Source organism: Haemorhous mexicanus, chromosome 3, assembly GCF_027477595.1.
Source record: "Haemorhous mexicanus isolate bHaeMex1 chromosome 3, bHaeMex1.pri, whole genome shotgun sequence".
Classification (NCBI taxonomy): domain Eukaryota; kingdom Metazoa; phylum Chordata; class Aves; order Passeriformes; family Fringillidae; genus Haemorhous; species Haemorhous mexicanus.
The window spans coordinates 94,408,258-94,436,044 of NC_082343.1; the positions used below are offsets into that span (position 1 = coordinate 94,408,258).

General features: G+C 40.8%; 1 protein-coding gene across 1 annotated transcript; it reads right to left on the bottom strand.

The window, feature by feature from the left end:
* LOC132325419 (protein scribble homolog) lies at positions 1 to 27,647 on the bottom strand. Its single transcript, XM_059842730.1, has 6 exons — positions 19,427 to 27,647; positions 17,021 to 17,263; positions 16,388 to 16,477; positions 15,630 to 15,707; positions 13,795 to 13,890; positions 1 to 754 (listed from the first exon to the last, which is right to left on the bottom strand). Exons 1-6 carry the CDS (start codon positions 19,646 to 19,648, stop codon positions 602 to 604), a joined length of 882 nt encoding a protein of 293 aa, XP_059698713.1. The 5' UTR covers positions 19,649 to 27,647; the 3' UTR covers positions 1 to 601.
* Between the last annotated feature and the right edge of the window lie 140 nt (positions 27,648 to 27,787).

Here is a 27,787-nt window from a genome sequence, read left to right on the forward strand (position 1 = left end):
TGATATAACTGGAGAAACTGTTCTTTATTACAATAAAATGAGATACAGAATTCCAACACAGATAACATTACTCAGTGGGTAAAAAAAAACAAAACAAAACAGGACTATTTAAAGAGAGATTTTTTGTTTTTTAAATTCTCATAGAAAATGACATTAAAAGGGACAAATCAAAGGAACCTGGGGGGAGAGAGAAGGATGAGCTGTATAGACAAATCATGGACACAAGATTTTAAAAATCCCACCCAACTATACAATTGTTTTCAGTGAGTTTCCAAATGGGTAAAGTACCTTCTGAATAAAAATCACCTGCTTTTTTCTCCATTACATTTAGGTGCTGCAGGGTACCTTTACAAGTGGCTGCTGAAACATGTGGTGATATTCCCAAAACTTGACCCAGTGCATTTCATTTCAGGTTCACAAGTTCTTGCTGAAGGAAGTTCAAGGCAAAGAAATACAAGCAGGGCTCTCCCCACAAATCCATCCTCCGCGTCATGGTTTTCACTATAAATAAGGCATAGCGGTTCAAGTACTACATTAAATGTAAGCAAACAGTGGGAAAGAAAACCACCCATGGACTCCTGCCAGAAAAGTACTTTCTTTATTAGGGAGGATAGAAAGCACTGCTCAGACAGTCTGAATAGGCATGGCCTTCTGTGCTGTCAGGCTCCTCGGGCTCAAAGTCCTCAGGGTCTGGGGGCAACTGGTCGGCATCTTCATCGGAAGTGGACGGGCGCGTGAGGATTATCCGAGGTATCTTCAGCAAGATGGGAAAGATTTCAGAGAAAAGAATCACATCAAGAGCAGGGAAGTGTTGAATAGGAATATTTTAAAGGGACAGGGGAAACAGGTGATGAGAAAAAAATATGTGAGAGGTGTAACACCATAGAGAATCATAGAAAAGACATTTAACATCATCGAGTCAAACTACTAACCCAGCACTGCCAAGCCCACCACTAAACTATGTCCTTAAGTGCCACAGCTACATGTCTTTTAAATACCTCCAGGGATGGTGACTCAGCCACCTCCTTGGGCAATGTGTTCTGATGTTTGAACACCCATTCTGTAAAGACTTTTTTCTAATATCCAATATAAACCTACCCTAAAAGACTTTTTTCTAATATCCACTAGGAACCTACCCTGGCACAACTTCAGAGCATTTCCTCTTGCCCTGTCACTTGTTACATGGCAGAAGAGACCAAACCCCAGCTTTTCACAATCTCCTTTCAGGTAGCTGTAGACAGTGATAATGTCTCTCCTGAGCTTCCTTTTCTCCTGGATAAACGCCCCCAGCTCCCTCAGCTGCTCCTCACAGCACTTGGGCTCCAGACCCTTCACCAGCTCCACTGCCCTTCCCTGGACTGGCTCCAGCCCCTCAGTGTCTTTCTCACAGCGAGGGGCCCAGAACTGGACCCAGCACTGGTACTGGGGCCTCAGCAGTGCTGAGTGCAGGGGGACAATCCCTGCCTGCTCCTGCTGGCCACACTATTGCTGGTACAGGCCAGGATGCCAATGGCCTTCCTGGGCACCTGGGCACACAGTGGCTCATGCTCAGCCAGCTGAAGCCCAGCACCTCCAGCTCCTTTTCCACTCTGCCTCCAGCCTGTAGCTCTGCATGGGGCTGTGGTGACTGAAGGACAGAACCTGACACTTGGCCTCACTGAACCTCACACAGCTGGCCTTGGACCATCAATCTAGCCTGTCCAAATCCTTCTGCAGAGCCTTCCTGCCCTCCAGCAGATCAACACTCCCACCCAGCCTGGTGTCACCAGCAAACCTACTGAGGGGGCACTCAGTCCCCTCATCCAGATCATGGATAAAGATATTAAAGAGGACTGGCCCCAGTACTGAGTCCTGGGAAACACCACCAGTGACCAGCCAGCAGCTGAATGTAGCACCATTCATCAGCATCCTCTGGGCCTGGCCATCCAGCCAGCTTTTCACCCAGCAACAGTGTCCCTCTCCAAACCATCAGCAGCCAGGTTCTCCAGGAGAATGCTCTGGGAAATTAAGTCAAAGGCTTTACTAAATTCTAGGTAGACAACATCTAAGGGGGTCCCTTTGTCATAGAAGATTAGGTCAGTCAAGTTGAAGTTTCCTGGATCCTCCTTCCAGCCCCTCTTCTAGATGGGAATCACATTTGCCAACTTCCAGTCAGCGGGGAGCTGCCCAGTTAGCCAGGAGTGCCAAGAGAGGATGAAAGAGGCTCGGGAGCACTTCACCAGCACACTCAGCACCCCTGGCTGGATTCCCCATGGACCTGTGTGTGTCTAACTTGTGCAGCAGGTGTTGGATACTTCCCCTTGGATTAGGGGGCTTTCATGCTACTCCCTATCCTTGTGTTACAGGTTAGGGGACTGGCACCCAGAGAACAACTGGTCTTGCTATTAAAGACTGAGGCAAAGAAGGCATTAAGCACCTCAGACTTTTCCTTATCCTTTGTCTCTGTTTCTTACCACTTCCAATAAAGGATGATTCCCCTTAGTCCTCCTTTCATTTTTTGGTTTATGCCAAAAAGCCATTGATTAAGCCAAATTAGGATAAATTGCCTTTTCCTCTTATTAGCTAATCTTTTAAAAAAAACTCCTCTAGGTGAAAAAAATATTAAGATACTTTTTAGAAATAAAGACAAGTAAATATGAAAAGTTAATTTAACTTCATAATTCATTCAATTCATCCCTCTGAAAGCAATAAAGGATTAATTAAGAACCATAAATCATATCAATTATTGATCTTTGAAAAATTGCATATTTCAGCTTCTTTACTGACAAAACATATTTAAGGGAAACATTAAGAGAAAATATAAATGTTTAAATTTGTCAGTAAAATATGCATACATGGATTTGATTCCAGTTTTTTTTTTTGACAAGAACTTTGTGTTCTTTGAGAATTGTATTGCAATGTTTTAAAATTCATTTAAATGCTGCAACTGAGGGAAAAACCCCAGTGTCAGGCTCTTGATGTATAGTCATATAATGTATCAGTAATTGTTTTCATCAGTGAATAGATTATTACACATTTCACTCTGATGCACAAAATCATCCTCCTTTTTACTGCTTTCCAAAAAAGGTTTAACATTTAATGAAAACATATAAGGGTGAGCCAATGTATCTAACAAACAGGTAAGATGATGATGTGTAATAAATAAAGTGGCCAAATTACTAGCAGCATGAAAATTTCAGGAAAGTTAGAATTTCTTATTTATCAGCTACCTCTACTTCATGAGAACATTTCATGTTGACATCACACAATTCGATTGTCTATCTATTATTTCCTCGCTGTACATTATTTGATTTAGGAAATGACACAAGCATATAGATGCTTTGTGGTGTTGCACTTTCAGCCAGGGGGTTTCTGCATTGAAGTAAAATGAATTATTCCCCAGGCTCCCCTGACACTAGGTCTGACTCCCCTCGGCTCACAGCCCACTACACACAGACACCACAGTGCAGGTGTCAGTGCAGAGCTGAATCTCACCCCTGATAGATGCAAACTAATTTTAAAACCATGTATAAATTTAGTGCATACCCTGGTGCACTGGCACCCAATTATATACCTTTTTTCCTCCTTCTTCTGTTTAAACTAAGAAGGGCACATTTCTGGAAGCTTTAAATAACCTATATAGATCCTAAGCACTGGCAAAGCTACAAGTCCTGGGAAGATGTGTTTTTGTCGTGCACACATGCCATAATTTATAAGCTTTCCTTGCACTGGATAGTTCTGTTCTCTGCTGAAATATGCTTCTTGCTTAAAAACAGCCAGCTGCTTTGCAGTGCAGCAAACGCACATCTACACATACAGGTGCTTTACTGGGTCACATAACGAAGTTCTGACAGCTCAAGAACTACTGCAGAGGTCTGTGCTCTAAGTTACCTGGGGTCATATCCAGGACCAGGCTTTGCATTTCATTGAGCTGTCAGTTTAAAGCTCAGGGAAGACCTTTCTTTGTGTACTGTGCTGCTCAAAAATAGATATGTGCACACCTCCCCCTGGCTGACATGTATCTCATTAGCAATGCTGAGTCACCTGTACCTTTTTGTCATTTTGAAGAACAGACCTTAGCCATTCTGAATGTTAGTCTTTTAAGTACTCTTTTCCAGCATGGTTCCTGCTGCCCAGTTTCCAAAGAACTAAAACTAAATCTCTAAAAGAGATTTTCTTCAAACATTTCGTGACTGCTTGCATACTATCTTTCAAATATTATGATGGAACTAGGTCTGAAAATTATAAAATAAATTTAATTGATGAAAAGTGCTCCTTACACATTTCTGAGGTGATTGTGTTAACTGCTCCAGAAAACACATGCTGTTGGGGAAGTCTTACATCTAGTGTTTCATGTTGCTGCAGGTGAAGAGGAACCAGCACTAAATGAACAACCAATTTTCTACAGCAGAGGCTGAACAGTGTCTCAGCCCAGAGGTGCTGCAGAGGCTGGAAACCTGCACTCCCAAGAGAAGAGTGGGTTGAGGTGTGATTTACAGCAGCCCCTCTGTGCCCTCTCCAGGCAGGTGAAAGCTCACACAGACTGATTCTCACGGATTTGGAGACATTCTGTTGAGTCTTTCTAACAAATCAAATGTCCCGGTCCAAGTGCAGCTGGATCTCTGCCCCTCTGCTTTCTGCACATCTCCCTGCCCACTCTCCCTCTGAAACCCCATGGGAGCACGTGCCACTACTGTCCCTACACCATGGTGCTCCTTCCCCTGCAGCCAGTCATCCTCCTGTGAGCCTCTCTCCCTGATGGTTTGCTGAGGAGCCCACTTCCTCAAATCTGAATCATGGGCACCAATGAGAAAAACAACTCCCAGCTGAGGATGGTGCCAACTTTGCAATTGCAAATACAACTAAGTAACAGAGCATGCATTTGTACAAGGTCTAATTCAATGAAAAGAGGCTCAGGCCTCTAGTCCCTCTCTCCTTGCAGCAAAAGTTATCAATCAAGCTCCTCTATAAAGCAAAACCAACACAAAATGGATGAAAGCAACACACATCACATTTCTATCCACAGTGGCCTAACCACCTTCACCTAACCCTCCCCTAAGAACCCAGCACTCTTTATCACTCCCTTCACATTCAAGCTCCAGGAGCATCACAATATGAGCTTTATCAGCTTCCTTTACTCTTTCAGTTTTGTTAAAACAAAACAAAATAACAACAACAAAACAAACCACAAACAAATGAAAGTAACAAAACTCAACAACTCTAAAGTTGCATTATATTTTGTTCTATCCTTTTCTCAAACCCAGTGCTTCTCTTCCCAGAATCCCAGAGGGATTTTATCTTCGCTTTCTTATTTCCCTGTTTATCTTCACTGACCTCAGCATTACCCTAGTAAATAGGCAAGCTTTGCTCTTGGAGCTTTTCTTTACTATTTGTATTTGAATGTACATTTCCTGGGGCAGCATGATTGAGGGAAGATAGAACAGATTTCCAATGTGAAAAAATGGCACAGCAAAGAGGAAGCAAACTATTTCCACTGCCCATTACAGACAGGGCAACACAGAGACATTCAGGATGGCAATGGAAAACCCTTCCAGTACAGGCACCTGAGCTGCTTGTCTAAGGCAGGTGGGAAGGTGTGAAACTTCCATCTTCTGAAGATAATTCTGCAAAAAAAAATTGATGCCAGTGTAGGAGGACAAATTATCTAGATTTTCTATTATTCCATTGTTTTCTCCACTGGTGGTTACTCAGCAGTGTTTGAAGTTGTTTAAAATTCTTCTGCTGAAATTGCAAAGTCCTCCTACTCACTTTCTATCATCATGCTTTAAATATCATTATTTAAATAATATTGGAACCACTATTCAATCTCAAATTGTCAAAATACATAGAATACTTTTTCAGAAAAATGCATCATTACTTGAAACAAGTTACTATTTTTTAATTTTCCCCCAAAATTACATTTTCAGAGCTTAAAAAGTGCTACATGTCCTGTAGCAAAACCAGTGGGCTCTCTGTGGAAACTTCTGCCATTACCTTGTTTGTGTCACTTTTCTTAACATAACCACTAAGACTTTCTACACTTAAATTCAGTTTTGTTTGAATCACACATAACTGAAAATCAAATTATTTCAGGCACTCTCATTTAATGGGATTAACAGCCTGCATTGAAACTCAGAGTCCTTCAGCTGGAGCACAGACAGGGGGCTGCCCATGCACTCCTGGGCCTCTGCAGGAAGAAGTAAAATAAAGCCATCTGAACAACTTGGGGCAATTCAGCTGCAGTGTTGGCTGCAAAAATTCTTTCATACTGAAACAGGATAGGAACAATCCCACAACTAGCTATGATGCTTGAAAGCAGTTTTTAAAATAAAACGTGATAAATGAGATGTCTTGCCAACAGGTTAACATCCAGTTATTTTTAATTTCCAGAAGCTTTCCTTGCCTACTTCTAGTCAAAATGTCTGTCCAAAACGTTACAGAACAGTCCACAAAAGACAGTTCATTATGTCTTTTTATCATTTTTTCAAAACTAAAACTGAACAGAACAAACCCATCATCTTGTTTTTCTATGATGAGCCTTTCCCTTCCCCTGGCCTCTGCCAGCCCACAGATCCATACTCCAATATCAGCCAGAGAGGGGAGTTCTCAAGGCAACAGCCACAGCTACAAGCCAAGATTCTCATCAAAGGCATTGCCAGCAGCGACAGGGCAAATCACAGCTGCTGGGGACAGAGGCTACAAATCAGAAGGTGAAATGACACATGAAAGGCCAAAGTTTGATGGAATAAGGGCAGGAAGAAAGAACTTGGATTGACCTTTTTTAGCAAGAAAACCAGACATACTTTTAACTCTAGTTCCAACAGGTAAATTTAAAAGAAAATATTCCCCAGCTAGAAAATACCTGTAATAGGGATGCCTGCCTAGCCCTGCTCATATTGAAATTTGTATTTAAATCATGCATCTTTTTAAAATTTGACTTTACAGCTGATCTGCAGTGACTCCAGTGCTAAGGATGGTACCCTTAACTGGGGAAAACAAAATTATCAACAGTTGAGAGCTTGTGCAGGGGTTTATGTAAACCTCATGAACAATGTTATGATTTCTTACTTAGTCTTACCTGTTTTGCCATCGCTGGGGATGGAAATAGGTTTTTAAACCTGAACAGGAAATTTAGACTTCTCACTAAATAATGAAAACAGTCCTTTGCTAGATGCAAAAGATGACATTTGATAATGACTGTATTCACAGAAGAAACTGTCTAAATCTAATTTAGTAAAGTAGGGCATTTACTCATCCCTAAAAAATATTACACAGCTGGACTTTTAAATAAAAATTTTTAAAAGAGGATGTAAAAAATGCATCCAACAGAACAGCAGAGAAAGGGAAGATCTGAGCTGCACTGTTCACAACAAACCAGCATCTGATGCTGTTCTTAACTGATATCAGCAGCAATAGAAAAAAACCAACCTTCTCCCCAAAATGGAACAAGGAAATACAAGTCAAAGAGAGAGAACAAGATCCAGTCAGTTCCCTGTGAGTTCATCACTCACAAGCAACCCCAGCTCCAGGCGGGAGCGGGCACAGCAGCCAGGGCACAGCTGGGGCAGGGCCAAGGGGACAGAAACCAGCTGATGCCCAGCTGTGGGTATGACAACACAGGAACCTGGAAACCCTGTCCAGGCGTTCAACACAGCTCCCCTTTCACAGCATATCAGGGACGTTTCACTAAGCATGTGTTTTATATGGTGCACCCTCAACTCTCCTGGTCGTAGAAATCCCTGGCTGCATCCCTTTCCCCAGCACTTTACAATGCCATTTTACTGCTGTTTTACTGCTGTGTTTGACCTCGGGCCAAAGCCCAGGAATTGTAAAGTCAGATGGAGAGAGAAGTATAAACCTCTCCTACACTCTGGGGAAGATAAGTTTTCGGTGAGGCATGGATGAAGCACCTCAATACATTTGGCTGCAGAAGACCTCTGCACAAGGAAATGTGTGTGACCTGTGCTGCTGCCCTCAGGGAGCAACTGGCTCATGACAACACCTTTTGTTGCTTGGGGCTGGGAGAGGGCAGCACATAATTCATTCATCCTTGCCCTTGGAGCAGCCACACCACTCTCAAGCACTGACAGAGGAGTTCTGGCACCATGCTTTTGGAAGTGCTGCCTCAGTTTTGTGTGCAGCAGCCTGGTGAGGGGCCTGAGCAGCAGCTACCCCACCAGCCCATCCCTCTGCATTGTTGCTGTTCCCACACTGGGCACAGTGATCAACTCCAAAATCTAATTCAGCTCAGTATGATTTCCTGCAAGTCAATGAACCAGACAAGCAGTAAAACAATGGAACAGGTTGCTCAGAGAGATGTGGATTCCCCATTCCTGGAAATATTCAAGGACAGGTGGGATAGGGCTCTGAGCAACCTGTTCTAGTGGAAGATGTCCCTGGTCACTACAAGTGGGGTACAAGATGGCCTTTAAAGGTACATTCTGACCCAAGCCACTCTATGAAAATTTCCACTCTATGGAAATTTCCTCTGTGTGAATTTTCTAGGTATTGATATATTTTATAGCCCAGTTTTAAAACTGAGTATTTTCTCTACTTCTTGGAATAGCAAGAGAACATCTTGCATGTTTCATCTGTCTTCCAGCATGCAGTATATATGACATTTGGTCATGTCACATTTAGAGCAAAGCTCCTTTCTGTTCTTGCTCTCTGCCAAGTGCCTCCCAAGGGCAATGCACAAGGCAAGAGAGATGGAGCTCTGTCAAACTCAACACAAATATGGAAGATCAATTCTCATCATGTCATATCTGCAATGCTGTCAAGCACAAAAGGCTTTTATAGGATTCAAATTGTGTATGAAAAATTGTCCTTGGTCCATTTCTTTCATCTTCTAATGTACCACTGGATAGTGACTTCCCTGACAATGGAACCTGACTTGTAGATTTTCATATAAGTGTGGGATCACTTATGGCCTGATGCTATGAAAACATGAAAGAAAATGCATTGCTCTGACCACATCAAGAGACTTAAAAGGCATTGCCCCCATAAACAGTGCTACCTGTGGTCCAAGCTGCCAACCCTTTGATTTTTTGAAGAAAACTCATCACCCCTGTGGAAGGCAGGGGCTGTCTGGAAGCCTGCTGGAACTCAGTGCAGTCTCTTCCCCTGCAGTACTCCCAGAGTCCATGAGGATGCCTTTCACCAGGGAGGACATTGTTTATTATTTGTGTAGTTCTTTAAATACTTATCCTCTTTTATTCTCAAATAATATGCTATCCTATAGCACAGTTCAAGGTGCCTTGCTTGAGCCTGTTTGTCTTTTGTATCTTTTTGCTTATATTGTCTGCAGTGCTTATATTGTCTACCATATGATGGGCTCACTTTGTAGATTTTTCTCTAACTTGGACGTATTTTAATATGGTAACTTGAAAAGATAATTAATGTTCTGTCTTTTTAAAGGTTTTTCCTATTTAGCATTGTTAATTACAAGCTTTGCAAAATTGAAGAACTTAAAGTTTGAAATGAGTCAGTTTCGACTGAGTGTGTGAGAAAACTACTTAAAAGGAAGAGAGGAAAAAGATACACTGTGCAAACAGAAGCATTTGTTGGGAGCAGGAACTTAAATTCAAATTCAGTAAATAAGTTCCCTACCCACTACACTATGGAGGCCAACACAATGTCTACAACACAGACCTTTTATGTTCCATCTTTCATCACGACTCAGAAGCACTCAGTTGCTTAGATAAAAGCAGAAGCAAACCAGGAGATGAAATGGAGGAGGCAATCCCATGGCACATGGGTGCTCACACTCCACTGGAGCTCACAGGATGACTGAGGTTACCTCACCCAACAAGGCTCACAGGCTTCTTTAGAAACATATGGAAACCTGCACAAGATGCAAGGCAGGGGAGAGTTAGATTCCTGACTTCTTAAACAAACTCAGCTTGTCAGAATAGAAATAGAAAAGAAAAACATAAAAACACCAACACCCTTACCTGACAAGATTAAAAGAGTTAGGAAAATGTTTTGGAGAAGGGATAAAGCAGTTCCTCATAAGAAACTTGAAGCAGTAGATGTTATAGTGCTATAGGTCAGTCAAACACTGCATGTGATGTGAGCAAGGTCTTTCCTGTTTGGAACAAGCTTAAGAAGAAACCTGGCTTTGTTCATGATAAGGACGTTCTGAATCTGACTTTAGTTGTCTCCTTTTATTCTGCTCCTCTGACCTGAGTACTCCACTGGCTTTGCTTTTAAAATTCAACAAAGAAAGACAATGATTAAAGAAATACAAGTTTTATTTTATGCTGGATGATTTCAGTTTCCTGATATGTTTAGACATGCTCAGATGAATTAAGAAAGGGCTTGATAATTAGATTTTTGAAGATTTTTAACTAATTTAAATGGATCAAGGTTTTTTCTTGGAAAGTCTTTATCAGCTGGAAATGAAGAAGGTAGATCTGCTGGGATTCTCACCCATGTAAGACTTCTCACAACTTGCACATGAACAATATGAGACAAAGGCAGAAGACCTGCAACTGCATCCTGTGAGAGGTGGTGTACCTGCTTATGCACCTTCTGCAGGCACAAGAGGATTTCATTTTGATACATGTTACAGGTTCTAGTACACTTGTCTGTTTTCTCAGCAGATTTAGGAACATTTGGTATCTCTGTATTTTTAACAGAGCAGCCAAAAAATTTGGCTTTTTTAGCCTTCTAAAGAAGTTCTTCAGATTTTTTTTCAGTATTGTAAGCTTCACTTTTTATTTATTTATCCACACAATCACTTTTAATTGGTAATCCTTACTTTACCCTTCCTTGAAAATCCCAGTATCAGTGACACTTGCACCCAGGTGAACTAAATGAAAAAATATAATTGAGGAAATTCCCAGGACAAAGGCATACAATTAAATCAAATAATATGCTAAGAATTTAAGTTAAATACTAGACTGAAATATCTTGAAGACTTGATATTAATTACAAACTACCTAATATCCTTATTATGTTAATAGCCTCAAAAATGAGTCAAAGAAGATGGCATGATGATGCATGTTATGAAATTAGAAAAAATGCTGAAACCTGTGAACACTCTCCATTCAGTCAGACAAAATCCTCTGGGAATTTCAGTCAGAGGTTGAATGAAAATATTTATGATGGAGAAAAGTTGCGAAGAGTTGGCTCTATGTTTGAGAGAATAGATAGGAAACAATAACAAAACTGGAAATGAAGACCATAATCCACATAAAAGTTCCTTCTGTTAAAGTCAGTATGGGCATTTGTTTATATCCCTGATTTTTTTTTTTTTTTGTTTAGGTTCAATTCAAATGTTTGTAATTTTATATATATATTAAATAAATTATATTTTTATAATTTTGAGGTGTTCCATAACTGAGGCAAGTCTATAATATACAGTATGTAAAAACTATCTACTTTTAATTAAAGTTCTGAGCCCTCTATCTACATGTCAGCAAAATACTCAATTATAATTAAAACCAAGGAAGATTCTCATTTTTCCTTTGCAAAACAATGACTCACTGTGAAAGAACATTTAGTTTGTCCAATTAATTACTGGTCATTCACACTGTCATGAAATCTTAAAGCTGACACAAAAGGTTTGAAATTGAGTTTGGCTGGATGAGTTAACAATTACATGAGCCTTTTAGAAGCAGTTAGAGCAACCAAGCCTGTGGAAAGCAGAGAGGAAACCTGAACCTGGCAGCAGCATTGCCTGCTGTAATGCCAGAGCAGCTGGCTCAGAGATGGGGGGGGCTGTGGCAAGCAAGAATGAGATAAATATTATCACAGAGAGCATATGCAAAGAGGATGTTTATTAAAATTCAATAAAAATAAACAGATGAAGACATTATCTGCTGGAAGGCAGGATGATGACATGGAAGAGAGGGAGAAGAAAGATGACACCATCTGGCACATACTCAGTTTTTGCAGAATGGTAATAGGAGTCTCTGGTTTCTCTGCCATTATGCCTCAATCCTTCCCTCCCTTGATGTAGACACAACCATCTTCTATTGAAACCTGATCAGAAACACAAAGGAAATGAACCTTCCCATATTCCTAGCACAGCAGAAGATTCTGCATTAAGGTCCTACCACCACCTGCCTGTCTGAACATGCAAAGCAAGTCCTCCATGAGAAGCCAGGCTCTAAACATTTTTCAGATAATAGGATTTCCTTCAGTTACTGAGAAATAAGAGGGACTTCAAAGTGAGAACAGATGAGAAATTGAACAGTTCCAAGTCAGCAGGATACTCCCCACAAGCCCATAATCCCTAAAATTGAGGAATGCTGCTCCAGGTTACAGGCAATAACATGTACCATTTGCTACAGCACCAAGATTTTGATTTCAAAAAAGAAACAAAACCAGAAATACAAATGTTTCTTCACAAAAGAACTTGCACTTTTGACACTTGGGACATATTCAGCCACTTGACTCCCTGTGAGTACTCTGCTCTAAGTATCTCAGTCTAATCTGCCTCCTCCCCCCACTACACCTGAAGAAATTTAAAGGGAGGCATGCAACATAAAAAAACAGTAATTTCTCCTTTTTGGATGAAAACACTAAAATTCTGACACTGCTGCAACAGATCCAGGCCACCACCAATGTATGAATAAACCCTCCCAACAGTGGCCCCTCTAACAGGAAGGCTCATGCTTCATGCAATGCTGATAAAGACTAAGAAACAGCTACCGGGTACAACTGGACAAAAAAAACCCCAATTGATGAGAGTGTTTTAAGCTGAAAAATAAAACTGGTCTAAATTATGATCTACAAGATGGTGTTGGAGGCCAGAGGCCTCAAAATAAGTTTCTTTAAGCAACTAATAGAAGAGAAAACCTTTCTTAGTCTATCTTATGGACAAAAGCTGTAGTTCAACATGTCAAATAGTGACTAACCCAGGAAACCAGAGAAAAACACTATTTGCTCACTTTTTCAGTCGACTAGCAAATCACGTTAGTTATCTGAATGGTTAATAAAAACTGATATGGTCATTGATTACAGTCTTTTATATAATACACATACTTTCCTTTTTTGCCATTAGCAAAAAATGTTGTGAATGCTATTCACGGAAAAAGATTTAAACAAAGACTGAAAGAAGAGGAATCAAAGCATTCCTCTGGCATTTGCTGTAGGAAAAACAGTTGTTGCTTCCTGGTACTTCAAGCTCCATACAAGTAAGATGCTTTTTGACCTTAGTTATTCAGATACCTTGATCTTATTGTATCTTCCTAGTGAAGCCATAGTTTCAGTGGTGCCCATAGATGACCAAGATGAGGGTTGGTCTTCAGAAAGTTGAACTTGCTAGAGAAGCTCAAAAAAGTGCATTTCTAAAGGCCACCCTGCAGGCTCAGCTGTTGCCTTCTGTGACATGTGCAGTAAGCTTTCTCTCACCAGTCACCCAAAACACAGGCGTGTCTTAGCCTGTGACACAAGTTCCCCCTCCCGTCAGAAGATGAAAATGGTCACCTCCAGGTAGCAGTTCACCCTCTCCCTCCTAAAAGAGGGACCCTGGAAATGCTGCTCCTTGCACTAGCTAGAGTCCAGACAGCAGAATGATGACTCAAACTGGGGGGAATGGACACCACCCAAAAGTCCCCAAACCAGAGTGCTTCAAAAGCTCTGCTCTGCTATGGGGTGCTCTCCCAGGAGCTGAGCTCCTCCAGAAGCCATGTCCCAGCTGCAGTGACAGCCACCTAAATGCTTGGTAGGTCTCTGATCTTTGACATGCATTGAGTTCTGTACCAATTTTTATTACCATTAATATAAAGACAACACAAACATTAAGACAACACAATTTTTTTTGGGTAAGAGAGGCTTGTTATTTACTGGGGGCATCCTACTTACTGTTATGACATGGTTGACTGTCGGGGAGGGGCTGCCCTTGGGGGAAGCTTCAGTAGGACCAGCATTAAGGGCAGCAGGCTCTGAAACAAAGGTTGCCTTCAAAAGAAAACACCAGAAACACATTTTTATTCTGAATGCTGTTTAAGAAGAGGAGTTCCCTCCCTCTCAAGTTAGTATACAAACTGGCCTTATTGCTACATGTGGTTGTACAACAAAAGCAAACAAAATTGCAATTCCTGCTGTTTCCCATTTTTGGTGAATTTTATATTTGAACTGTTGAAATTACCAGTTCAAGAATAAGAAGTTGTAACACATAGTGTCAAGAGAAAAATGCTTGTTATTTGTACACAGATTAGTCCTGTGGTAAAACCAGCAGTATTTCTATAGTACACCTCATTAATTCCTTCTCATCACACACACACACAAAAAAAGCAGAGAGTTGTTTTCTATATTCTTTAAACAGATGAATGATTCTGCCATCTTGTGGGAGATGGAGAAATTCTAACTATTTGTACAATAACAGCAGGGCAGAACAGGATGGAACCAAAATTTCTTCTTTTTCACTTATTTCACTATTGATTAAGTGAACAGACCTTACCACCAAGTATATTTCAAATAGTCTCCAAAAAAAAAAAAAAAATTAATTATAGCCTCATGGAGGAAGCTGAGCAATGGGGTTGATTTTTAAGATACTACATTGATCAGAAACTCTGCTCAGAAGGTAAAGGTACAGCAACTAAAAATCCTGTGGTTTTTTCCCAATCATCTGATAATGTGAAATATGTAGAGAATTATTTGCAGTCTCTCCCATTTGTTACAATACCTTTCATAAAAGAAAAAATGCAAAATTATACAGATTTTTATCTACAATTGACCTTTTAAGAACTGTCAAACTAACACAATATTTACTTATTATGGAACACCACACTCCATTAATAACTCCATTGCATAATTTTACAAAATTAGTAGATTAATTTATCATTAAAGTCTTTGGCTGATAGAGATTGTATCATTACTCCTAACAATTTAACAGATATGCAATATTTCTTGCATATCTTTCCCACCTTAATTCAATATGAACTATGCTGGAGTAAAAACTATTAATCTAACCAAGTATAAATGACAGTTTAGGAGAACAAGAACTGAAAGAAATATGGCCCAGTTTCACCTAAAAGTAATTTTGTAGAGGTTCTCTTCCTTCTCCACCATTCTCAGCAGGTAGAAACCAAACAGTACATCAAAAGTATGTAATATAAAATTATATGTGATCATTTTTTCCCTGTTGTTCATGGGAAATTCTGAAGCTCAAGAATGTGGCTTCTGCTAGGAAAGATGAGGCTTGAGGTGGAGCAGCCCGAGGGGCACATTTATCCCTTGGCACTTGGCAGTGCAAGCCTCCATCGGGAGAGTTATTCTGAGCTGTTCTCTTCCCACCAAACATTACCTTGGGGAAACAAGCTCATCTAGTCTTTATTACTTTGTTACAACTGTAATGAACTCATCTAGTAAATCCAATACCATGTCACAAGAAAGCTTCTTGGATCAAATACTTCATTTGTACTTACATAACCACTTAAGACCATTATTTTCCTTTGTAAATCATTCATTTAAGTGAATAATATTTTGTTAAGCACTTTGAACATAAAGATCTGACAACTAGAACACAATAAGAAGGAATACAACAATTTAATGTTATTATAATTTCTTCATAATGGCAAGCATCTAAAAAGCTAAGGCCAGCCTAGATCTGGATGCCAAGTTCCCAGACTCTAAGTGGTTTGATTTAAAGACAACAACAAGAGAACACACTCCACAGTGGCAAACAACCCATCTACCTCAGCCACTCTGTCTCCTGCTTGTACACCAGCCAAGTCTGGTGGACCATCTTTTGGCAGCCGTGCAATCAGGATCCCCTGGTAACACAAAACACAGGTTTCAGAAGTGACAGCTTCCCCATTGTTCTCCCATTGATATAAAAAGCAAATGGGAAGTAATTAATTTTCAAGACTTATTGTTTTGTTGCCTCCATACAATTAAAAACTAGATGCCTTAGCACATTAGCAAGACAAAAAAAAAAAAAAAAAAAAAGCCTCCAAAGCTGACACATACAACAATGAACAAAAGACAAAAGTCAGTAATTGTTTACACTGTGCCATGGGGAACAGACTGGAAAACAAAGATTTATTTTAAAGATAAATCAGTGAGAAGATGTGTGAAATATTTCTCTCAAATCAAGTTAGCTCCTGGGAATGAGCAAATGAGATGGGAGAGGCATGTAGATTGCCAAGGGAGTGACCCCAAATTGAGGCAGAAAGTGAGAATTAGACAACAGTGCTTCAGCCATCAGGTTGTCTTTGCAAAATCATTGGTTTACATTTGGGTATCTCTCCCAAGTCATCCCTTCTGGAGCACCCCTCCATCAAAATCTAATGCCAGATCCTACTCTGGGAAATAAGCTGCCTGTGTATACCCTCGTTAGCTTTAGAAAAACGGAAATGTTACATGAAGGACAATCTCACACACAATAACTCAAGGAACTACTCTCAGTCTATTCCTAACAATCACTAGACAAATTTTTAATAATGAAATGTACCTCATCGCTTTCTTTACATGAAGATGAGCCCTTTCCACCAGCAATGCTAATACCAAGGCTCCCCATTTGACTGCACACAGTAATGGTTACCTGCAAAAGAATTATAATGGATAAGTGACCTGATTAATCAAAAATATTGCCTAATAATTATGTGAGCATTGAAAATCTGCCTCCCACTCTGAACACCAACAGACATGCCCCTGGAGAGCCCAGCCCTGTGAAAAATGGTGCTACACTTCAACACTGGCACATGCAAGACTTATCAGCACTGCTTTGAAACCATGGACTGAATGAAGACTCAGCTTAGTGCCCACCTGCACATACCTTTGACTTGGCCTCAAAACACCAAAACTGGATATATGAAGTGAGATGCATAGCTGCAAGGAAAGTGGGCTTTGTTGTGGTTTCTTAATGGGAAATTCTTTTCCCATGCCAGCCATGGGGAGCAATGACAACCCTCAGCTTACTCTCTTTAAGGCAGGCTTCATGACATCTGCCATGCAACATCCCCCCCTTCTTTGCATCTTTCATACACTGCCTCACCCAAGAGGAGTGCCCCACAGGCACAGGGAGTGCCCCAGACATGCAGAGCCCCCAGGAGCAGCAAGCCCAGCCCCTGCAGCAGCCCCAGACCTTCAGCGGGGGCTGCGGCACATCCAGCACCCGCAGCTCCTCAGCAGCCCGGCCGCTCTGGCTGGGGAAGCTGCCTGCTGCTGACACGGGTGGCTGCACCCTGGAAGAGCTGGTAGATCCTGGAGGAGCCTTCCCTTTCATGGCCAGCTTGTGCTTTTCTTGAAGCGTTGCTCTGGTATTTCTTTGATCTCGCAGGCTTTCCTTGCTATCAAAAAGGCTGCCGGAAAACTTGGAAATGGGTTCCTGAGGGTTAAATATAAAAAAGGTAAACACAGCAACAGCAAGGAGAATCTGAAACACACACCTAACCCGTGCTAACATGAACTTGTTCCTCACCCTCACATTGCTGTATGATAGAATTTATTTCACTGAAGACAAAACTGGAACTTTACAGCAAACACACAAAGGTTTCTTTTACCATTATTTCTCTGGGCATGTTCTGCCTTCAATGCTGGGGTTGAAATTGTAGGAACAGAGAGAGGACTGGGATTTTGTATATCCTTTCACTAGATTCCCTGGCACACACAAGCACAGGTAACACATACATATCCATATGTGCACAAGTCCTGCAATGCCCTGTGAAAAGAGCAGAGCATGAGAACAATACTAATTTGGGCAGCCTCTGGCAGCTCTGTAGCACTGAATCCACTGTTCTGGGGGAAGGAATCACACACATAAGGCAAAGGAAAGATATTTCCATACAGAAAATAAAATGTTTCTTACAGTTCCTCAAAAGTCTCATTCCATTCTTGGGAGCCTAGGTGTGAAAGGGAAGGCAAGCCCCTCCCTTGCATCTACATCTTGGCATCTAAGACTTTGTTTCAGTCATTGGATTGACTTCAGTTCCAAATGGCAGTGAGTGGAGACCTGCACACTTAAATGATTTAGGAGTCCCCTGGAAATGGAACCTCAAAGGTGATGCATACTAAAGCCTACTCTGAAGCCTGGCCCTAGGGTTAACCTACTCTGAGATGCAGTGAGGAGCTCACAATGTCACCCTGTGCTTACCTAAACCACAAGGGCTCAAAAAGAGAAATACACAATTAAAATACATCCACCAAATAATTAAAGCTTCAGACAAGTTTGACTGTAAAATGTAGTGATGTTTTCCAGCTATCAGTTATTCCTGGCAAAGGGTTAAATTAAATTCAGACACAATGTTTAAATTCTGTTCACATTTTAGGAACGCTTTACTTATATTTAGCTGATTTTTGCTCCTTAATTTGATGGGTTCATGTCAAATCAGATCTTCTTACTGCACAAATCTTTCTATCTTCTGCTGGCAGTAAAATGATGCAGCTAACACACATCAACACTTCTGAAAATAAACTCCACAAGTGTTTTTCTAAGCTTGGAAGTTTAATACTAAAATAAAAAGTAGTGGAATTACCTTGAACAGCTGTGCAGAACCCCACTGGACAGTTTATTTTTCAATCTATATTGGCACTTTCCCACAATCTCTTTTTGGTTAGGATGGAAAAAAGCCTTGCCAAGCCCAGGGAAAGCATACAAGGCATGATTGCTTCCCACTTTCACTTAAAAGGGAATTTGCTTAGCTTTGACTCACATAAAACATTAATTATCTTTCTTCTCTTGAGAGAGATTTCTCTTTACAGTGCCAGGCTGACTAACCTGGACACATCTGCAGGGCTGTGAGTGCCAGGGAAGAAGGCCATGAGCAAGAGCCAGAAGTGTGGGCTGGAGGAGGGGGCACACCAGCAGCACTCACAGGGGCTAGGAAGAAAGCAGAGGTCCTGGAAGAGGAGCAGGAGCCCCCATTCCTGCCTCATCTCCCAGGTAACATCAGGAAGAATGGCGAGCAATGCCCTGAAAGGGAAAGGCTGCAAGAGTGCAATCACCACCTCCTTTTCCCAGGCCAGGACCAAGAGGACAGCCAGGCTGCAGCACAGGTGACAGGCACCCAGCAGGCACGGGCTGGAGAAATTACAGCAGGCAGGGGCTCACAGATACCAGCACCCTGGAAGAGCAGCACCCCAAATCAACATGCAGTGCAGGAGCACTGCAACCTCACTTTTCTACCAGCCAGGCCTAGGGAGATGCTGAGCCCCAAGAGCTGCCAGCAACCTACTTACCTGAAAGAGATGGAGGGAGCTTGGTAACTGGGGATGTAAGCAGGAGTAAAGTAAAAAATGGGTCTCATCACTGCTCAGGTTACTCATCTTAACCTCCAGGTCAAACTGTACTCTTGAGGATTGGATGAATTAATTGCAAGCAAAGTGAAGGAATAGGACATTGAACACAGCTCTGTACCCTCTGCACAAGCAAGGACATGAGAGTAGAAGCAGTGCAGGTCCCACAAACCCAAAGTGCTCTGCTGCACAGCAGTGTGAGCAGCTACAGCCTCTTCACAGATACACATTGTCTCTCAATTTCAAGACTACTTACATCATCAGGATCCTCGAGTTCCTCTGCTTCTTGCTCGGGACTGATCCTTCCTTCTCTCCATTTTCCATTAGCAGAGCTGAATTTGTACAGGTTACCACCAGGAAAACCTTCCTTCCCTTTCAATGAGGCCCAGCGAGAGCCCTGGGAGCTCCAGTTGTGGCCACTGTACAGTTTAGGAGACTTGGGAAGCCACTTAATAGAGTCCTGACGGAAAGAGGACATTAAAAAAAAAGGCAATGAATAGATTTTAAGAAAGCAGTTGAGGTATGTAAGTGCAGAAACTCCTGGCAAGTTCTGCAAGGTATTTTAGATCCTTGCAAATACTGCATTTCCCTTTTTACCTTTAGAAGTACCTTCAGTCCCACAGAGACCCTTTGCCAGTTAATGGGTGTTACTGGTGATACAAAGAGCAAGCAGAGGCTGCTGAAAATAGTGGAAGCCTTTAAGGACTTACAAGAGCATGGGACCAAGCCTACCTTCAGCAACTTAAAGAAGAATTAATGATGGACAACAGTCTTCAATAAAGTGTACTACTGAGAAAACAAACAAGAGTACTCAGACCTTCAGTGACCACCTCATCTCATGACCTGAGTTAAAAAAAACTATTAAGTCACTTCCCTCTTCATTTATTCATTAAATAAAATGTTTCATTTGTTGAATGGTACCAATAGAAAGCACAACACTTAATTGATCTTTTAAGGATTGCTGATGTACAAAGTGATCATAGTCCAGTTATCCCAAAATGTCCATTACTTATTTGCATCCAAAATACTCCACCTTTCCTGCTCAGAAGTTTATACATGACAAGTTGTGTCAAATTTGCTTACATACCTAAATTTCACAGAATTTTAGAATTTTTCAAAGTAACATTTGTCTTTCTTTGACGCTTTCTTTAAATCTCACTTCTGTATTTTCTTACAGTAATACAAATCCAATGGCAAAAAGCAGCCTGATACCAAACAAATAAGATACATCAATGGAGAAAACAAACTAACAAAAACAAACTTTCAGCAAGCTTGTGATGGGACAATCAGAAGCACATGGGGACTTTCACATGCTTTAACAGGTATTTGATTCAGATTTAACAGTTCTTTAAGTTTCTGTTTTCCTTTTTAAATGCAGAATGGTTAGGTTCACACACACACAGAGATACGCTGCTGCTACCAGCAACCCAGATGTCACCATCTCTATTAGATCTAAGGTGGAAAAAGACAAGGAAATAGGACAAGACTGTTCATGCTGGACACACTGATTCATCTTCAGCTGCCAAAGAAGGTTGTCCCCTTGGGATTCTTCATTTGCTTTCAGTTTTAGATGGCTGAAAACACTGAGAAATGGAAATGGACAGTACCCCAGCATCTCATTGGAAAACAAGTGAGTCTTCCTGTGAGTCTTGAAGAGATGATAACCCCATCACAGGATTATTTGTATTGTACAAGGAAGGCATGATTGACCTTTTCCTGCAGGAAATTTGCTGTTAAACCACATTTTGAACTGCACTGACACTCAGTGATATTGCTATTTGCTGGTAAATAGCCCATATTTCTAGTTATTCTAAACCACATTGCTCAGGACAGTGGAGCTGATTGTCAATTTAGCTGATCAATGGGAAAGCAGCACAAACAATCACAACACATCAGTGGCTCCCTTTCCTCCTGACAATTCAAAATGCAAGGCAGGATATCTCCTGGTATTTCTTCACACTCGTCTCGAATAAGAAAACATCGGGCACCCTTAAACAGAAACTTTGCTTTCTGTGAATATTAACCAGGGGGATAGCAATTCTAATCAGACAAACAGTACACTCAGTGAAATTGTTTGCCAGTGGCTTGGACAGTTGTATTTCAGACTAGCTAATGTGCCATCTCTCAATGTTCGGGGTATTTCAAGACACAGCTCAAATCCTTGTCAACTTTTAAGCTCATTAGGAAGTCATAAAGCAATTTCACTCTAAAAATAAACATGGGTACAGTGAAGCATTTAACTTCTTCCAAGAAAACATCTCATCCTTGTTTGACCCTGATACCTAATCCTAAACAACAGCTTCTCAAACTCAGCCTGCAAAATTCTGTAAAACCAGTAAAAGACTATTCTCTCAAAGTAACAGACAGATTTCAAATTGTCAGCTTATGCTGAAAACCCTTCATCATTTCAGGCATACCCTCAGCTGCAGTGGCAGCTTCCAGTAGATTTTACATCCCTATGCCCCCTGTAGTTCAGCTGGGAACACAGAGCTACAGGGCACTCCTGCTCCCTGTCTGCCTTCTCCTGTGGCAGGAAGCTTTTCCTCATGCTGACATACAGCTGTAAGGAAAATTCAGTACCTGTTTAACACCTGTAACCCAAGAAATTTCAGTCTTTAATATTATTGATCTCCAGTACTAGAAAGTAAAATAGAAACAACAGAAGAATTTTGGCAAAGAATTTTCACCAGATCTGCATAGTACTGTGAATAGCATTGTCTTTATGAAAGCAGTTTCATGATTTGGTTGTATCAATGGCAAAAGATGGAATGGAACAATTAGAAATGCCCTTTAGCCTACGCTTGCACCTACCTGCTATATGCAAAACACATGAATTACACTTCCACAAAGTAAAATGGAGTAGCCAAGCCAATGAATACTACTGCTGTGAGTGCAGGCTATTATTATTTTGCAAACAAATCTTAATCCCAAATTGTTTTTTACAACTTGATCCTTTTTGATGAAAGAAAAGGGAGAGGGCTGGAAGTAAGTTAGTGAATTCAACCTCTCAGTCTGATTTTTTTACTGGATTTTCTCCTCCCTGCCAAAAATAAAACCAATTCCTTACTCTGATGTATTAATGAAAACTGATTTAGATAGGCAACAAGCTTCCATTACCCCTCAATGTTGTTCAGGTGACAGCAGATTTGTACTCCAAAAATGGAGCTCTCTTTAAAAACTTCCAGTAATTTATTAGCTCATTCTCATTTTATTAAATACTACAAGACCATGCTTTGAGACAGGAGGCTACAAATACCCTAATATGAAGAAAGAAAAGTCAGCTCTCCTTACAGAATTTTACAGATTATAATTGGTTTTCTTACTATACAGGTAGAGTTTGGAAGTTCTTTCTTCTGTTTTGAATGTGGGGAAGCTAAGACCAAAAAAAATTTTAAATGTGATTGGTTTCAGCCATTAGCAGCAAACACAAAGTGAGATGCACACAGATTTACATTTTCTCAACAGTAACTGGAATGAAACAAAGAAGGCAAATTCTGTATTTAGGACTTTAAGCTCCATGGGTGTGTGGGCGGTGTAACACTGCTTGTTTTGTAAAACCAGAAGTGTTTGGAGGGAGAAAATATTTATCAGCCTAGCAGTTATTATGTTCCATGGAAACACATTTTTCTTCTCCTTTCACTGTTAATGAGTCTAACTGATTGGTAACAGACCATTATGCTTCAGTATTTCACCAGCAAGTCAAGTGACGTTTTTACCTCCTTTCAACATGTTTTTCATCTTTTCAAAGGCAGTCTCTCCATAACATAACTACTGCTCTGTATCATACCCCTGTACTTAAAAGGACAAATTGTTCTCACAAAGCACAAGGTGTCTATTCTGATAAGATCTCACTAAGAGATGCCCGAGAGAATAAATTTCCTCCAGAAAACAAAGGTGTGCAAGTGCTATGTATCACCCTAAAACATTCTGGTAAATGAAAGAGAATCCAAAACAGCCTAACAATAAAAGCCAAAATATGAAAGCCTCCCTTGTCTCTGAAATCACACTGACAGTGAAACACCCTGCTCACAGCCACAGCCTGGTCTCCACTGGCAAGTAGAATCCAGTTACCTGGAACATTTCAATGCTCATACACCTGCTACTACAATTCAACTCAAAACCCCAAACACATTCTCACCTATTTTTCTATTTAAAAGATTATTTGCTTAAATAGCACAATTATGGGAGAGAAAATGGTTTTAAGGATGCATTTCCTAGAACATAAACACTTTCCAGCTTCAAAGTACAACTACACACAACAAATTCTAATAATCAAAAACTATTTCAGACTCATTCCCTTTTTAAAGTACAAAAGGCTGTTTCTAAGAAAGCTTTGTGTAACTCACATGAAAACAAAGCTAAACAAAATGCTGCTGAAACAAAGGCATCCTTGAATATGCTTCCACTGGAGGAGAGGCAGTATAACAGCTGCCTGAAATGATTATGGAAGCAAGCCTTATACACTTTGCTAGCAGTAAATACTCAATTTAATTTCAAACTCAGATACTTAAGTATTAACTATCAAGATAAGATTTTTTATATTTTCTGAAAATACAATTTTAAAAATTGTTGTAGGTTATCCTAAAAACATCCACTATGCAAATGCTCTTCTGACTTGAAGTTTTCTACCCTTATGAATGAAGAAAAGTCATCAGTAATATTCAAACAAACCTTTCTGTTAGTTCATTTGGATTTGGTTTTAAGTTGCTTGGTGAAACTCCAGGATGCCATTAACAAGCTATAAAGAAATTCACTCATGTTTATAATCATGTAGACATGGTTATAATGTTTAATGTCCCAGAAGTATGGGACAATCCTATCTCCTATGAGCAACTTCAGAATGATTTAAAGCAGCATTTATTTTGGAACTGAGTGAAACTGGCAAGTTACTGAGTGTGCTCATAGCACCAGACTGTTTCCATCACAAGCACATCGCCACAACTTGCCCGAGTCTGCTTCAGGAGAAAAAGAAGACAGGACTTTGAAGCATTTAATAAGTTTTGTGTCCAACTGAAACTTTCTCTGCATTATTCTGGGGATGCTAACAAACTGAAATCCAAGCTGCTGATGCTTTAGTGGTATTTCCAAGCTCTGTGTGCATCTGTGGATCTTGAGGAAAGTTACTGCACTGGTCTTCCACAGTGCGTGTTGCTAACATTTTGTGTTTGGCTGTTAGCACCAGCTGCATATCAGATTTCAGCCAAGACAACATTCCCAGCAACAGATGAGCACCTCAGAGAAACAGTGTCAAAGGTTACTGTACATCAGGTGTCCATTTCCTGGTTTTAATGCCGAGGAAGGTTTGCTAAAACCCTTCTCTGAAACATCACTGAGGAGCCACACAGTTCTGTCCATGGACAGCAGTGACACTGTATTTTCAGGAGAGGTCTTCTAGGAAAAGATGAACTGCTTGTTAAGATCTCAGAGTTTAATGGACTAGTAACAAGAGTGTTTAGAGGCAAACACCCTGAGGAGGTTACAAATTCAAAACCAGACTGCCATGAACCCTTGAACCTGAAGTTAGCTCACAGTCCAGCGACATTCATGGAGCTCCCTCCTCCAAGGAAGGGCTGACCAGCCCACTGCCACAAGAACTGCACAACAGAATGAAACAAAGAGTGTCTCCAACACCAACCAGACGAGGAGACAGGATGGCTCCTGCTAAGCAGCTCATAGAGGCAGTTCAAATCAGGCACGTGCTACCCACTTTAAAAAAAAAAAAAAATCATCACATTCTTCATTCAGCTGGTGGAACAATGATTATAGTCCTGACTTTACAACAAAAGATGGAGGCACTGTCCCACTGAAAATTTCACAATTGCTCCAGGAGAAAGGGAACACCCAAAACAATTACTGATACTCAAGACCAGTTTTTGTCATATTCCCTGACAGCAATCCAAGCACAGAAACAGATTTGTGTGTTTGTCAGAAACTGAAGATGGGAAACACACCTATCAAGACAATTGAAAACTAAAGTAATTTTAATTTCTGGAGTCAAGGCAAAGAATGGTGGTGAATTGTCCATTAACAAAAGGTCTAGACATTTCTGATAAACAGTGTGCTTCTGTCTCAGTGGGAGGCAGACATTTACAGCAAACCTGGATAGTATCAACCAATATACTAAAAAATGCACTGGCATCACTACTCTCCCTTAAAAAATGAAATTACGAGCTCTAAGTAGTGAAACCTGTTAAGCAGCTGATCAGCAAAAAAGCTGCTCAGCCAGCACTGGTAAAGCATCAGAGCTAGACCAGAAGCAGGCCAAGCAGGACACAAACAGGTCACTTGCTGGAAAGAACAGTGTTATACAAGTTTCAAGTACACACTTTCCTACAATACACTGATTATCAAAAATATGGAACTTAAACCAGAAAAAATAATCTCAACACATAAATTTGTGGGAAGTTGTGGGAAAAGCCTGGAGCAACACACAGGGGATGGAAAAATCCATTGCTACACTAACTATGGTAGCACAAGAGTGCCTTTTTGCTTCTTATTCTTTTAAGACTAGGAATTGTGACTTTGAATAAAGAGAACTTGCATGCAGTAACTGGCAGGTTAATATTAAATCCACTCCACCACTGTGGTCAGTTGATTTACCCTGGTTACCTGTTCATAGCTAATAAAACAGCATGCAAATTTTGTAGCCTTTTTCCATTAAACCCACCTCTCAAAAGACAAAGTAAAGAAGGAAAAGTTTATAGAGAAAGAAGTTATATTCACTACTCAGGCTCCTCACAGCATCAGCAAGAGAAAAAAAACAAGAGACTGGGAAGAGAGGGCTTATGTTTTCAAGGACAGACATTTCTTCATCAGAACACGTGTCAAAGACTTTTTCTGGCTATAAAACAGAGTTGAAACTGCCTGGAATGTTATCAGCGCTGTTGGGTGGAGAAGGTACTTCAGCCACTCTATAAAATGGCACACACATGGATCACTCAAGAGATGAGAGGGACTCCTGAGGTCTAGACTGATGGGGGTTTGATCAAATAGAATGACATGCAAGTCACTCTGAACCAGCATTAGGAGGAGAGAGAGGGTAGCCACTTTTCTCTGTTTGCACAGCAAGAATCCAAGCACCTTGTCAGCCCTGAAAAACAACACTTCATCTGCTCTTATTCCATGCCACCGCTGGCTGTTGCCATACCTCAAGGTATACCCTGGAAATTACTGCCAGACTCAAACACTGCACTGCCTTGGACACACTGCTGAACTACCTGCAGCAGAGCAGAATCTCAAACTGCCTCACCAAAAAGCACAAACAAAAAACATTAATGAGATACAGTGCCACACAGTATTACTGTAGAAGCCTGAAAAATACACCTCCTCCTTTATCTCTCCCCAGACACTGACTGAAAAATGCATAACAAAAATCCAGATTTCCACTACACAGGTTAACAAAGTGAAGAAGGATGGCAGTGAAAAGCAAGGAATGCCAACACTCCTCTGGGGATAGCAGCTGGCTGGTCTGATGATGGACTTCAGCTCCTCTAATGTCTCTTTAAGCAAACACCTTCAATATGCAGTACACCCATCATACCACCCATCTTTGGCTGAGATGACCACAAGGACACAGTATCAGCCATCCTTGGGTGCAGGAGTGTGAAACTTCCAAATGAAGGCAACCAGACTGGATCACTCACTCATTTATCTGAAGCCAGAGAAACCACAACAAATATTCCTTCCACTATTAAAAAAAAAAAAAAATCACCAAAGTAAAAAATACTGACTGCTGACCAGTCACTTTGTGCCAAAGTGGATGCAGCAAGTAGTGCTTGCCTTGTGGTGAGTTTGTGGGCTGCAACAGCCTCCACGAGCCTGCTGGAATGTACCAAGAGCAAATGACAAAGCACATATCACAGAGCTGCAACAGGATTCACATCTTGTTCTGACTGCAGTAGGTGCACGAGGGCAACTCATTATTTTCATCTGGTGGCAGGTCAGGCAAGGCCCAAATCCAGGCTTTACCCATTCATCTTGCTGATGCAGCAGACACTAAAAACAAAACAAGCCACAGCCTCCAAATGAGAAACTGGCATCACAGAGTCTTGCTGCCTCTGGCTTTTTTTAGGAACTGTCTTTTTTAGGAACTTCCTTTCATCTCAAATGGGTTTGTTGCTGCTTTCTTGGGTACAGGGTTTACTATATTTTTAAACTTCTGTTGTGTCAATTCCAGTAAGTACTTTAAAAAGAACCTTCTACCCAAGGCTGGAGTCAGCTGTACCAAAACCTGATTTTATTTCTGGTTTTATTTTAATAGCAGCTTACCAAGAATAACCAGGAGAATTCTCCCTTGAGAAGAATAAAACTGCACTACCACTGAACTGACCTAACACCTACAAACCTCCAGGATCCTCCTGCAAAACCATGTCTTGAAGCTTAAATGAGGAATCTTGGGGAAGAGAAATGAACAGAACCCAGAGTCATCAACATCAGGCTTTATCAGGCTTTTGCAAAATTGTTATTTACTGAATTAAACTCAGTTAATACTTACCTTTATAAACAACTCAGAACCCACAGATTAAGTGAGACCTTGAAATCAGCCTTGGACAATTGAAGTGCAACACAGCTACAATGACAGCATTAATGCAAAGATACTTTAATTGCTGTTTTAATG

Coding starts and splice junctions, on each gene's coding strand:
- LOC132325419 (XM_059842730.1), bottom strand. CDS start 19,648: ATGTCCTCTTTCCGTCAGGACTCTATTAAGTGGCTTCCCAAGTCTCCT. Junction 17,264..19,426: donor AACTCGAGGATCCTGATGAT/GTAAGTAGTCTT, acceptor TTTAACCCTCAG/GAACCCATTTCCAAGTTTTC. Junction 755..13,794: donor CAGTCAACCATGTCATAACA/GTAAGTAGGATG, acceptor ATCTTGCTGAAG/ATACCTCGGATAATCCTCAC.